Source organism: Bison bison, unplaced genomic scaffold (genome assembly GCF_000754665.1).
Source record: "Bison bison bison isolate TAMUID 2011002044 unplaced genomic scaffold, Bison_UMD1.0 scf7180017864518, whole genome shotgun sequence".
NCBI classification, from domain to species: Eukaryota; Metazoa; Chordata; class Mammalia; order Artiodactyla; family Bovidae; genus Bison; species Bison bison.
In genome coordinates this window covers 7,424,773-7,438,375 of record NW_011495071.1, presented here as the reverse complement: position 1 = coordinate 7,438,375, position 13,603 = coordinate 7,424,773, and the positions used below count along the sequence as shown (strand labels likewise).

The 13,603-nt window shown below is 52.6% G+C and overlaps 1 protein-coding gene across 1 annotated transcript; it reads right to left on the bottom strand.

The window, feature by feature from the left end:
- Nucleotides 1–12,873, bottom strand: IL10RA (interleukin 10 receptor, alpha). The gene is made up of 7 exons (XM_010830405.1): nucleotides 12,696–12,873; nucleotides 10,174–10,288; nucleotides 9,380–9,570; nucleotides 8,101–8,270; nucleotides 7,081–7,228; nucleotides 4,943–5,064; nucleotides 1–2,165 (listed from the first exon to the last, which is right to left on the bottom strand). The coding sequence occupies exons 1-7, from the start codon at nucleotides 12,760–12,762 to the stop codon at nucleotides 1,236–1,238; spliced, it is 1,743 nt and encodes a 580-aa protein (XP_010828707.1). The 5' UTR covers nucleotides 12,763–12,873; the 3' UTR covers nucleotides 1–1,235.
- Nucleotides 12,874–13,603: the final 730 nt, after the last annotated feature.

Below are 13,603 nucleotides of genomic sequence, written 5' to 3'. Positions count from 1 at the left end.
CTCAGCACAATCCCATCCACTCCTGCTACGTGGATGAGCCCTCAGCGTGGGGCTGTCCCTCGGCCCTCAGCTCTGTGTGGACACAGCTTCCTCCCAGCCCAGCATCATGTGGGGTTGGAGGTGTCACCCCAGAAGCCAGGCTGGCCAACATCCCAGCATGAGACTGAGTCTTTATTTTACAAATGGAATAACCACGGCCCTTTGATAAGTGGCTCAGATGGTAAAGAATCTGCCTGTCATGCAGGAGACACAGGTTCGATCCCTGAGTCAGGAAGATCCCCTGGAGAAGGGAATGACTACCCTGTCCAATATTCTTGCTTGGAGAATCCCATGGACAGAGGAGCCTGGCAGGTTACAGTCTCCATGGGGTCGCACAGAGTCGGATACAACTGAGCGACATCCACTTCTGAGAAGTGGCTGCTGGTCCAAGCTCACCACATCTGATCACTGAAGAGGACAGAGGTCTCAGCCCAGTGCCCTGTCCTATAGCTGGACATCAGCAGCAACACAAGTACAGGTCCTAACCCTGACCTTCCTGGGCAGATAAGGTGATGTCCAAGCCCAGAGAGCCACTGAAGGGCTGTGTTTGGACCAGGACAAACACCCATGGTTTCTCTGGTTCTGTCAGCAAGGTGGTGGGAGCAGCAGGATGAGGGCAGTGTGTGACATGGCCACTCCGAGTGCCCCAGGGGGCTGCTGCTCTATTTGCTTGAAAGAGGGCACTGTCTGCAGATGGACGCAACATCCCCAGGGTTCTGAGTCAGAAGCCCCCTTTTGGATCTCAGCTCCCTTTGGCTCCTGTTTCCTCCTTCCTCCCCTGGAAGTGGCCCCTGTATTGGCAGCCCTGACGCCTCTATCCTCCCAGCCCTCCATCCTACTGGAGGCTCTCCTGACACATGGACAGCCTAAGTGGGGAGGCCTGGCTCACTGAGCTGCCTTTAGCCTGGTGGCTTCATGATCCCCCTCAGCAAAGAGTCCTTTAAAGCACAGGACGTGTCCCGAGGAGAGGGGAGGTCTCTACCCTGCTCTTCTCAGCCTTGCCAGAGTCTGCAGGGCCCTGTCTGCAGAGCAGGCCGATGCCAACTATGTATCCTGTGTTAGTCTAGCTTCCTCCTGGACACCTACTGGGCCTGCAGCAAAGTGCTCAGACTGGCATTGTGCTTCACTTCTGGCCCCTGGATCCTCTGGGTCCAGGCAGCGTGCAGCTGAAATCAAAAGCAAGCCCTTAGCCTGCCTCACTCATTCGACTGCAGGCTGGTGATCAGTGGCAGGGTGACCAGGTCTGAGTCAAAACTGCCCAGGAGACCGCCCGGGGCCGGCACACAATCCAGAGGGGCAAGGTCATGGGCAAAGCTCCAGTCAGATGTGCCAAGGTCACCACAGCTGGTCAAGCCCAGAAATGACCAGTCCTCAGTTGGTCGGTCCCACTGTTCTTCAGGGGTCTGCAAAGGAGCAAGAATCATTTCTGGGGGGTCCTGTTGCACATAGCCCTTGGCCAGGGCTGGTAGAGGCCAGCCCGCCTCAGTATCCAGGCACGTCCTGAATTGGGGGTCAAGGTCCTCTGTTGAGGAAGACTCTTCTTCCAGGCCGCCTGCCTGGGCTGCCTTCTCCTCTGGGCACTGGGTCTGCTTCAGGTAGCCCTGGAAGGCCCCTGCCACTAAGTCTTCTTCCACAGGCTCCTCAGGTCCCAGGGGACTCACATGGCCTGAAGCTGAGCCACCCTGAGCATCCTCAGGCTGTTCCCTAGAGTTCTGGACCAGGCCAATGCCACTGTCCTCCCGGTCCCGGCTGTCGCTCCCCACCTGTGGCTCCCAGCTGGGCTCCGTGCCGGGACACAGGCGGGGATCTGGCAAGCAGATCCCGCTGTCTGCACTGTTGCTGCTACCTGCACTACCACAGCTGTTCTCCAACTCCTGGGGCATCCCCTTTTCCAGAGTCCCCCCGGCCTGGGGGTCGGAGGCAGGGAGGAGGAACTGGGGCTCCTCGGTCTGCAGCGACGGCTTGGCACTGCCGAAGCCACTGTCGGTGCTGCCGTGCATGTCTGAGTTCCTCAGCTCCGGAGTCACCTTGGGGAAGGCCTCCTCGTCCAGGGTGTGGACGGTATCTTGGGTCTCTGGGTGGGAAAACTGGCTGATGAGGTTGAAGGGACTGGGCTTCTTGAAGACCTGGGGAGGAGAACGCAGAGTGAGAGGGGCGGGAGAGTCACCAGCAGGAACCCACCCCAGTGCAGCCAGGAGAGGTGAGGGGTTCAGGAGACACTGCTCCAACAGACGGGGCACGGGAGAGCCTGCAGGACAGGTTGCTTGTCCTTTTGGCTTTGTTTCAGAATCGAGTTTTCCTCCTCGTGCAATTCTCAGTTTGACTCAGGCCAGCTACCTAATAAGCCTGTGTTCTCAGAGCTCAGACAGAATGGGAGGCTGCAAGGAAAGGTGAACATTCTCAGGCAGCTCCGTCAGCAGTGCTTTTCAAACCCGAGAGGCTGGCTGGACCATTGAGATCTAGAAATGTGTTTCAGACTTTTCCCCCCCAGTAGGACCCTGAGTGAGAAACATGTTACATAATAACGCTACGTAAGATATAAATAGCACACAAACATAGTATTCATATACAACTGAAATCAGTTTCACAAAATAATACTTATTGTTACTGCCTGTGCATCGTGATCTATTGTATTCTGTCCCGTCCTATTCCATGCTATTTGTTTCATCTTTTAAAATGCTGGAGGTGAGATACCAAGATCATTTCTCCACTCCGAGTGTGACTCTCATAAACACAGCCTGGCTTCAGTGTGGGTCAGTGAACAGGCACAGAACTAGCAGCTGAGGAGGCTCTGCTGCTGCTGCTGCTGCTAAGTCGCTTCAGTCGTGTCCGACTCTGTGCGACCCCACAGACGGGAGGCCACCAGGCTCCCCTGTCCCCAGGATTCTCCAGGCAGGAACACTGGAGTGGGCTGCCATTTTCCTCTCCAATGCATGAAAGTGAAAAGTGAAAGTGAAGTCGCTTAGTCCCCATTAATTGCTAATAGTCCCAGGAAGTCACTTAACCCTTCTCCCCCTAGCTCTTCTGCCCCAGTTGCACTGGGGTTCCTTCTGCTCCAGACAGTGCTGCCTCAGGGCCTTTGGCTACTCCTGCTCGGAATACTCTTCCCCAAACATTTTGTATGACTGTATCCTTCTTATCATTCAGGTCTTGGCTCAGAGGTCATCTCCTCAGAGAGACTTTTCCAATCTCCCCTCTTCCTATCAACCTTGTTTATTTATTCTTAGCACTTAGTTTCTGGAGTTAATTCTTGTTTTCTGTGCTCCCACATGCATACACACAGATACGCTCACTCCCTATACCCAACAAAATGTTCACAAGCTCCTGAGGGTGGAAGTTGTCTGTTCTTATTGGCCACTCTATTCCCAGAGCTGCTTAAACTGAGCTGGCACATAGTAGGCACTCCTAAGGTTTATAGACTGACTTATTGACTCACGGTTGCACATCTAGATCCCTTTGTATGTGATGACTCTAATTCAACTCTTATTGGCTGGATCCCTATTAATATCATATGACTAAGGATGTATATTCTGGAGCCAGACTTTCCGGGTTCAAATTCCAGCTTTGCCTCTTATCAACTGTGTCATTTAGGCCAAGGTTTGTATTAAAGTTAATAGCTGATTTAAGTCTCTGATCCAAATGTTCAGAAGAACAAAAAACTACAGATTGCTTGTCATCTCCTTTGGCATTTTTGCATCTACATCTATGTCTATTTCACTGGTTTGCATTAAAGTTAATAGTTGATTCATTGGCTGTCCCTCCAGACCTAATCAAGCCTCTTGGGCCCACTTACTCAGTTGCTTTCCGTACAACACTTAGCATGTTGTGGATGCTTGGTAACCGTAGCTCCACTGCCCACTCCCTCTTACTAGAAGTCTTTCCTCAAGCTCAACTAAGACACTTCTATCCAGTGGTCCTCTCCCACTGCTCTGCTTTCTAGTTCCCCATCCTTGAGGGCAGGCCCCACGGTGCGCTCACCAGGCAGCTTCACTCCCCTTCTCCCCACTCCATGCCCATCCCGGAATTCTTACTCAAGATCATTTCAGAGGGCCTTTGCCACTTGCCTTATCTTCCCTAGAGATCCTGGGAACCCTGCAGAAGGTCCCCTTCCATCTGTGAGCTTCCCCGGGCTCCTGTCTCCCTGACAGAGCCCATCCTTATAGCTGAGTCCTTGATCATCCCAATAATGTCAGTTTTGGGGACCATCTTTGGTCCAGTCTGAATCCCAGGCCAGAGATGGGCTGAGGTCTGGAGATGCTGCTCAATGGGACAAGTTGAATTTCAGAGGCTGACTTACTACAAACCAGCATCTGTCAGCACTGTGTAGTCAGAGGAGACCTGCCCCACCCCCGCCCCCGCCCCTCCCAGGAAGGGCTGGAGATGCTGCTTCCTCCAGGAAGCCCTCCTCTCAGCATCCTCTTCAGGCTGCTCTCTCCACCCTGACCACAGCCCCTTGTCTTCCTCTTCCAGAGCACTCAGCACAGCCTCTAGGGATGGGCAAGGCTGGGCTCTGGCCTTGACTCTTGCTGGCTGTGGGGCTCTCTGCATGTAACGATCTCTTTCTGCCTCAGTTCCCTCAGTTGTAAAGTCAGGCTTATAACTGCCTGTCTCCAAGGTACTAATGCCCAGGGGCTGGTCTGCAGCCAGTCATTAGCAAATAGTAACAAAACGGCGTGAGGTGGGTTGGCATTACTGTGTTTTTTCTGGGCCACGATAAGGCAACATTCTCTGTACTGGGCTTGGCATTCAAGTTCTCCCTCCCACCCCATGGTGCTTGATGAAGGTGCCTCTGAAAACATCAGGACTGAGGTTACGGACTGCCTGGGAGGGTGTGCCCTGCCTCTAGGAGTCCTGGTAGGGCTGGGAAGGAAGGATGGGGCGGTAGCCTCTGTGCAAGACTCACCAGGACAGCAGGCAGCTTCCCCCGGCGCCGCACATACAGCTGGAAGGTCAGACAGAAGGCCAGGGCTCCATAGAGCAGCAGGACGAAGGTGAGAAAGATGCTGATGTTGGTCACTGTGAAATCTGTGGGGTCCAGAGAGATGGGTTTGTAGGCCGTGGGATGTGGAGGGGCGTCCCCGTGGCCCCTCTCAGGGGCCTCTCGGTGAGTGGCCGAGTAACCACCCCTCCGGCCCCTCAGGCTACCTCGAGGCCACAGCTCCCGAGGCCACAGCTCCATTCTTGTTTTCACTGTGGCATGCAGAACCTAGTTTCCTGACCACGGATTGAACCTAGGCCCCCTGCACTGGGAGTGGTCCCTGGATTCTTGGGAATCCCTGCCTGGCTTTCCACCCTCCACGCTGAAGGATCCCTCACTAAACACATGGACCCTGCCGCCAGTCTTTGCAGAGAACTCACACGATGGCACACAGAGCTGACGCGCAGGATGGTGCAACAGGTAAGAAGGGGGGCTCTGGGAGCGGCCAGACCTGGGTTCCGATCCCAGGTCTATCACTTACAAGCTGTGAGGCCGTGGACAAATTACTCAGTCTCCCTGAGCCTTAGTTTCACCATCTACAAAATGGCACAATAAGAGTGCCTCCCTCACAGGTGGCTGTGAAGTTCCAAGCCCTTGAAAACAGCACCCCCCCGCCCCAATCTGTGGTTTCAGTGACCTGTGGTCCAAAAACGTTACATGGACGATTTCCAGAAATAAATAATTGATAAGTTAAATCATGTGCCATTCTGAGTAACTTGAAATCTCATGCTGTCCCACTCTATCACTCTGTCCCACCTGGGACATGAATCCTCCCTCTGTCCAGAAGATCCTGCCTGTGTCACTTAGGGGCTGCCTCAGTTATCAGATGGGCGGTTGTGGTATTCAGTGCTTTTGTCTAAGAAACCCTTATTTTACTCAATCATGGCCCCAAAGTGCAAGAGTAATGATGCTGGCAATTTGGACATTCTTTTAACTTAAAATTATCTTCGATTTAATTGATAAATTAAACTTTGTCATATGCATGTATGTACAGGAAAAATTAGTATACATCCATGATTTCAGGGCCACCACTGGGGGTCTTGGAACGTATGCCCTGGGAATAAGGGGGGACTACGATACTTATGTTATCTGATTCTTACTCTTAAGAGGTAGATACTATTACCGTCCCTATTTTTATAGACTAGCATCCTGAGGTCCGCAGAGATTAAGTTGCCCAAAGTGATATATTTCCTAAGTGGTGAGGCTGAGATTTGAACCCAGACCTGTACACAAAACTATTTCTGTATTAGTGAGTGGATGTTGAAAAAGTGTGTAAGGCCACGTGGCACAGAGATGGTGCCTTGCTCTGCTTCAGTGAGAGTGGGGCTTAAATAACAACCAGCTTCTAAGTGTCTGTCATAAATTGAAATGTGTATAGAAAAGCAAGGAGTCCTTCTGGTCACTGCTGGATGCTGCCCCCACTGGACCGGGCACTCTCCCAGCCCACTGACTGTTGACATCACCCGCTAGGCATTCAACATCTACTATCCCAAGTAGCTAGATGCAGCCTCCTCTTGCCATGCCCTGTCTTCCCAGGCAGACCATAGGATCCTTGTGGGCAGAACCACGAACTTCACACCCTTCACACATTCCCTTGTCTGCCACCCACCCTCCACACCCCCAGCACTTGGTTGGGAGCCTGGCACAGTGTCTGCTGACTTTTGCAGCTGCAGAGAAGAGCTAGCTCAGTTCTGCTTCCTCTGAGGGGGAGGAGGGAAAGTTCTGAGATGCCCTTGGGGTCCCTAGCTCCATTCAGCCGAGGAATGTGACAAACAGGAACCATCACAGCTGACTAAGCGGGGCTGGGAAGGGCTCCTGGGAGCTTAGCTGGGCTCTGGTGGGAGACCTGGCACTGTGGCCACAGCCTGGAAGTCACTTATAGGTATTGAGCCTCAGTTCCCATCTCTCTAAAATCGGGACAACAGGAGCTCTTTCACAGGGGCTGGGTTAGGATGGAGGGCTGTGCTGGCGGGTGGGGGGCCAGCACAGTGCCCCTCAGCGGCAGCCCTGCTTCCTTCCCTCCTGCCTCCCTCCTGCCCGGACAGCAGCCCCAACCAACTCACACTGCGAGGTGAGCAGGATGCACTCCTCCTTGGACCAGACCTCCTTGTTTACTCGGGAGCCCACAGACGGTTTCACCCTGACGCAGAACTCTCCCACCCCTCTCGGGATTGGGAGTTTGAAGCTTTCGTTTTTGACCTTGCCATGGGACTGAAATGAAAACAACCAGAGCAATAAACACGATATCCTTGTTCCATGGCACATGAGAGCCAGAGGGGCAGTTAGAGATACTCTAAAGCACTGCAAGTCAACCTTCTTCAGTGTTCTTTTTTCTAAGGTGACAAACCCTGCTTTATCAATGCAGCCCAAGGTCTCTGTGATTACCATGATTTATTTTGTACTAAAAGAGAAAAGGAAGTGTTTTATAGATACTGAGGACCTTCCCAGAAGGGGCTGGAGTCAACTGTGGTGGAAAGGGATGCATGCATGCATGCTAAGTTGATTTAGTCATGTCCGACTCTTTGTGATGCCATGGACTATAGCCCACCAGACTCCTCTGTTCACGGGATTCTCCAGGCAAGGATACTGGAGTGGTTTGCCATGCCCTCCTCCAGGGGATCGTCCCGACTCAGGGATTGAACCCGTGTCTCTTATATCTCCTCATTGGCAGGAGGGTTCTTTATGACTGGGCACCACCTGGGAAGCCCATGGTGGATAGGAAAGAAGATGGATTTTGTGGTTCCAGGTCCCTCATTTATGGGCGTGTGCTTACAGGGCCTCCTGGAGCCTCATTTCCCCAGCTATAAAACAAAATAAAGTCTCCGCCTACAAGAGGATTGGAAACCATAGCTATACAATGTCCCCTGTAGTTATACAATGTCCCTCAGACACCTAGCAGGCACTGCCTTCCCTGCCATCTGGCAGAAGCACATACTTGAGGACTGAGGCCATCTCAACCCTCCCTCTCCACCCCCATCCACCTCACAACCTCCCTGACTCTGCAGGTAAAGTTCCCAAGGGGAGGACAAAAGGCACTTCCGGCCCCAGGAGACAGGTGAGTCTAACCGTGGAGAACCCCATACCTCATAGTCTCCTGGTGCCTTGCGAACCTCAATCTGGTACTCCCGGAAATTGTGGAAGATGTTTTCATACGTGTCGCCTTCAGGGGCGACCTCGGGCCTGGGGAGCTGGATGGCCCCAACGATGTTACTGTTGTGCACCTCGAGCTTCACGCTGGCAACCGTCAGAGTCACTGGGTAGGGAGACAGAACCATTAGGCCGCTGGGCCGGGGAGGGCCTGGGCACCCCATCCCTGGCCTCCAAGGTCAAGTTCTTCCCACTCTAAAACCTGTATTACAGGTCTCCCAACCTGGCAGCACATAAGGAATTTCTGGGGTAGAGGGCTAAAAACAGATGCCTGGACCCACCCAAGACACAGTGAATCTGAATTTTGGAAGCGGAGCCCTGGCAACATCTATTTTAAACATACTCCTCAGTCATATTTCTGCAGCTAGTGAAGTACTGGCCTGTGAACAGGCATTTGGGAGACAATGACCTCCAAGAGTATCATTCTGACTTCTGCAGAGCAGGCTTGCCATACACATAAGAGCACAGTCAGTCCCAATCTGAAGAATGAAAGAATCCTATCACATTTGGGGCTTATCATCCTTTTCACAACTCTCTGCAGAGAGAAACTCCCAACTTGATTTCAGTAGCAGTTCACTGCTTCAAATGGACTGCCCTGGTGGCTCAGACAGTAAAGCGTCTGTCTACAATACGGGAGACCTGAGTTCAATCCCTGAGTCGGGAAGATTCCCTGGAGAAAGAAACGGCAACCCACTCCAGTACTCTTGAAAATCCCATGGACGGAGGAGCCTGGTGTCCATGGGGTCACAAAGAGTTGGATGTGAATGAGCGACTTCACTTCACTTTCACTTTCACTGCTTCAAAGCCCCACACCCTGATCTCAGGGAATTCTTCCCTAAAGGCAGCAGGACCAGATTCAAATTCTGCCTGTTGCTTGTGGCCCGATGCTGAGTATTTATGGATTCACTTCCTCTCCCAGAACCCTACAAGTATACCAATCTGGCCCTCATGACTCAGCTGTTCCAGCTCACCCCAAGACTTCTCTTCTGTAGGATAAACAACTCCAGTTCCCTTTTAAATCTTGAACAACTTGGCTATTTTCATCTAAACTTTCTCCAAAGTCCTGACTCAGGTTTCTTTGAGCAACTAAATCCCTGACTAGAAAGCCAGGTGGATGTGGCAAGCCATGGGAACAGAGAGCAAAGGTCTAGACAACAGCTTCTGGCGGGAAAGGAGCCTGAAAGCCATGCTCTAGGCCCAGGGGAGGAGAAGCACCTTCATCCATGGAGAAGCGGGTGTTAGGAGAGGTCCAGTTGGAATGCTGGCTTCCGTCCACTGCCCGGACTCTGGCCCGGTAACCATTGCTGCGATACAGGTCCAGGGTCTCCATAGTGACATCACAGGACATCATCAGCATCTGGCTACACCTCTGGATGGACTTCCAGGAGGTGGGCTCTACTCCATACCTGCGAGACAGCAGGGTAGGCATGGGGAGAGGAACTTATGCTTCACCCTACCTCCTTTAGGAAGGAAGCAAGGGGCCAGGGGAGAGCTCACACGACAATACAGCCCTCAGGGTATTCCCTCTAGTGTGGGCATCCAGTTGCAAGGGGATCTCCCTTGGTTCTGGGGCTCTGAGCCAGTTTCTCTGTGGTCCAGAAGACTCTCAGATTGGAATATGAGTAGCTCAAATGCCAACTCCTCCAGGAAGACTTCCTACTACTCTCTGCAACACAGCTCACTTTCTTCCTCCTCCCAATTTCATCTGCAGTCCTTAGGGCTTCCTTGTTCTCCAACTGTCTTATGGATGCTTTTCCTATTTTTACAATAAGATGGACAAGTCTTGACGGTAAAGGCTTGGCTTTCTCATCCCAAGCTCCCAGCATACTGCTCAGTGCACATGAGACTTGATCGGTACTTGTCAACTGATAGATATGTGCCAGGGTCCCTCCTGGTGTCATTTCAGTAACAAGGCAGGTATCTTCCCATGCCAGGGGTGGGTAGAAGGGGCTGCACTCTCCCACTTGCTCACTCATCTCCCTCCTTTCTCCACCCTCCTTTTTGCTTACCTCAGGAGTTCCACTTCATAATAGGTACTTTCAGACTGATTTGGAATGGGTGTCCAGTAGAGGACGTGGTGGAAAAACTCTGCTTCAAACCACGCAGATGGAGGTCTGGGCAGTTCTATCAGAAGAAAGGAGAGTGTCAGTACCAGAGGTAGCAGAGCCTCCCACCACCCACCCCGGGGAAGAGATGCTACTGCAGATGGCTGCAAGCATTCTGCCTGCCTGCTAAGTCGCTTCAGTCGTGTCCGACTCTCTGGGACTCTATGGGCTGTATCCTGCCAGGCTCCTCTGTCCATGGGATTCTCCAGGCAAGAATACTGGGGTGGGTTGCCATGCCCTCCTCCAGGGGATCTTCCTGACCCAAGGATTGAACCCATGTCTCTTAAGTCTCCTGCATTGCAGGCGGATTCTTTACTGCTGAGCCCCCAGGGAAGCCTATTTATTGAGCACTCAGCTAAGTACTTTACATATACTGTGTCTCATTTAATTACCACGGTAGTCATACAAGGTAGGCATCTATTACCCCAAGTTTACTAGAGAAGCAATGAAGGTTCAGAGATTTTAAGTGACTTGCCCAAGGTCAGTGGGGATAGTAAGGGGTAGAATGGGCCCTTGAATCCAGATGGATCTTATCCCAGAGCTAATGTGTCCTTAAATCACCATCTGTGCTATCTGGGATCAGAAGCAGAAGTGAGAAGAGACAAGCTGGGTGTGATGCATTCCAGGCAAGAAGGCAGGGGAAGAGGGTTAATCTGTGCCCATAATGAGCTCTCAGATGAGCTGGTCCCTGGCTGTGCCCAATCCCTGTGCCTGCTCCAGCCCTATCCCAAGGTCTGCTTCCCATCCCCACATCTGGTTCCCACTCTGGCCCCAGTTCTGGCCTTAACCCAAGGCCCCCCTCTCTGGAGTTCTTTGGTACACAGATATCCTCCTCATTGGCATCTACCTGTTTCTCTTCACAGAAGCCCAAGTTGAGTGGTTGCCCCATTCCCCAGCTTCCAGGAGAGCTTTACTACAGCCAGATATCCAGGCTCAGCCTGAGTACAACAAATAGTCCTGGTCCTAGACTGGGCTGAGGACATTTCCACAAAAAACTGGCACCCTTGGCTCCAAGGTGAGATGTGTGTGTGTTAGTTGCTCAGCCATGTTGGACTTTTTGAGACCCCATGGACTGTAGCTTGCCAGGTTCCTCTGTCCATGGAATTCTCCAGGCAAGAATACTGGAGTGGGTTGCCATTTCCTCCTCCAGGGGATCTTCCCGACCCATGGATCGAACCCTCATCTGCATTGCAGGCAGATTCTTTACCACCTGAGCCACCAGGGAAGATACTAAATACCAAAGCCTCTCTCCACCTCCTGTCTTCCCCTCCCTCCTCCACACACCATTCATCAAGGGCAAATCATTTAACCTAGCAGAAATCTTCTCATTTGTAAGAATGCAATAAATACACCTACTTTAAGAGTCTTGCAATGAAGATTTGCCCATTAAGTGCAATGAAGCATATCAAGGCCAATGCCAACATCCAGTTCTTCTCTCCCCAGTCCCTTAATATCTCTGCATCTGACACTGACTCCTAGGCTGCCCTAGTTCTCCAACTTCTAATCATCTCTCTGATAATGCCTTTTTTTTTTTTCCTGACGGTCATTCTCACTTAGAAAGCACATCTTGCTTGCTTTCTCATACTGTCTTTGATCCTCAAGTCTGTTTCTCAATTTCAGAAGAGTACATGGAAAGTGAAAAGTACAGTGGGTCTCTGTGGTGTTTGGGCTGCACATCCCCAGCTCAGCTCTCGATCATGTGAATGGTGACCTCATGTTTTACTTCATATTCTGGTTCTCTCCCTGCTCTCTCTGCCTCTGTTCCTGGGACTCCCCGCCCTTTCATTCTCTCCCTTCAGGATTTAGCTTTTCAATTGCAGAAACTTTCCAGGACATCTGGCTGGGTTAGGAGAGCTAAAGGGTAACAGTAGGAAAGAAGAGGCAGGTGGCAGTGGGAATGCTTTGGGGGCTAAAGGAGGAGAACGGATGATATGATGGGGGTGACAGGTGATGGTGGAGGAAAAGAGTTGAGGGGTGACATGGCACGGGGGAAGAAACAGGTTAATTGGAGAGCTAAGGGAAAGTAGAGTCAGACTGAGATCAAAGTAATTTCCCAGAGGGACCACCAGTCCCATAATTTGAACTAGAACAACAAAAGAGTCAGGGCTGAATTTATGACTCACCGGGACGTGGGTGGGCAGTGAGTTGAACGGGGGGTGGTCATTTAAATTCTCTATCCACACTTCCCCACTACCCCAGTCAATCTCAGCCTGTTAGACGTCTACAACGTGTGAGACTGAGATTCAGGCTTGCCAGAATGCGGGAGATTCGGGGAGGGGGGAGATGATGGGTGCCTCTTTCCACAGAGGGCCGGTCAGTCAGACGGGGTTCTCCGTGGGAGGCAGAACTTTAATGCACAGTTGACAACCAGTGGGAGAGGGAGCAGGATGGGCGCGGAGAGGGCGAGGCTAGACCCAGATCCTTACCGTGCGCGCGAGAGCCGAGGAGCAGGCTGAGGAGCGCCACCAGCTTCACTATCTGGTGCGACAGCATCCTGGGCGCACCGCATTCTCCCGTGCCGGGGCCAAAGCCGGAGCCGAGAAGCTCGCCTCCGGCAGCGGCTCTACTCGGCTGCGACTGAAACCTCAGCCTGACGAGTCCGCTCACGCCCCGCGAGGCTGACGCCAGAAGGGCGGGGCCTCGAGGCGCCCCGCCCGCACGCCGTTGCGTCAGGAAGTCGAGCCCGCCGCCGGTTGCGCGGACTGCCCAAGCTCGTGGACAGGAAGCTGGGGAGCGCCTGGGCGGTGGCTTGGTGTCCCCGCCGGGGACCGGGATTGGTCAGCTCTCACCTTCCTTACCTCCCGGGGCCTCCAGTGCGATCGAGTGAAAACAGTCTGGGTAGCCTGGAGGGGTGTGTGTGTGTGTGTGTGTGTGTGTGTTTTCGGGCACAGGTTCGGGGAACCGGGGAGATTGCCCACAGAGGCAACGCGAGGGGCAGCCTTGCCTCGTGGGCGCGGAAGGTGGGGTGAGGGTGTCAGAGCAAATTGTACGGAGGTACGAGTTGGGGAGGGAGATTGTGCTCAGGGAATGTGTGAGAGGAAGGGTACGAGTGTGAGCCTTGGCATTGCCAGGGACCTTGGTGTAGGGCTCTGAGCTAAACTTAGAGTAAAATAGGCAGTCTCCTACCTGCTTAATGTTTCGAAGGTGTGCTCATGACGTCTTCCAGACTTTTTTGGTTTCCCTCACCTGCCTGAAATCTCGTGTTACCCCCCCCACCACCACCACACACACACACACACACACACACACTCCAAAATCACTGCAGATGGTGACTGCAGCCATGAAATTAAAAAGACACTTGCTCCTTGGAAGGAAAGCTATGACACACCTAGAC

Bases quoted from the DNA above. Each gene is read 5' to 3' on its own strand.
- IL10RA (XM_010830405.1), bottom strand. From the start codon at position 12,762: ATGCTGTCGCACCAGATAGTGAAGCTGGTGGCGCTCCTCAGCCTGCTC. The intron at 10,289-12,695 runs GTAAGGATCTGG...TTCTTCTGATAG, and splicing joins CCTCGGCTCTCGCGCGCACG to AACTGCCCAGACCTCCATCT. The intron at 7,229-8,100 runs GTATGGGGTTCT...TTTTCATTTCAG, and splicing joins AGGCACCAGGAGACTATGAG to TCCCATGGCAAGGTCAAAAA.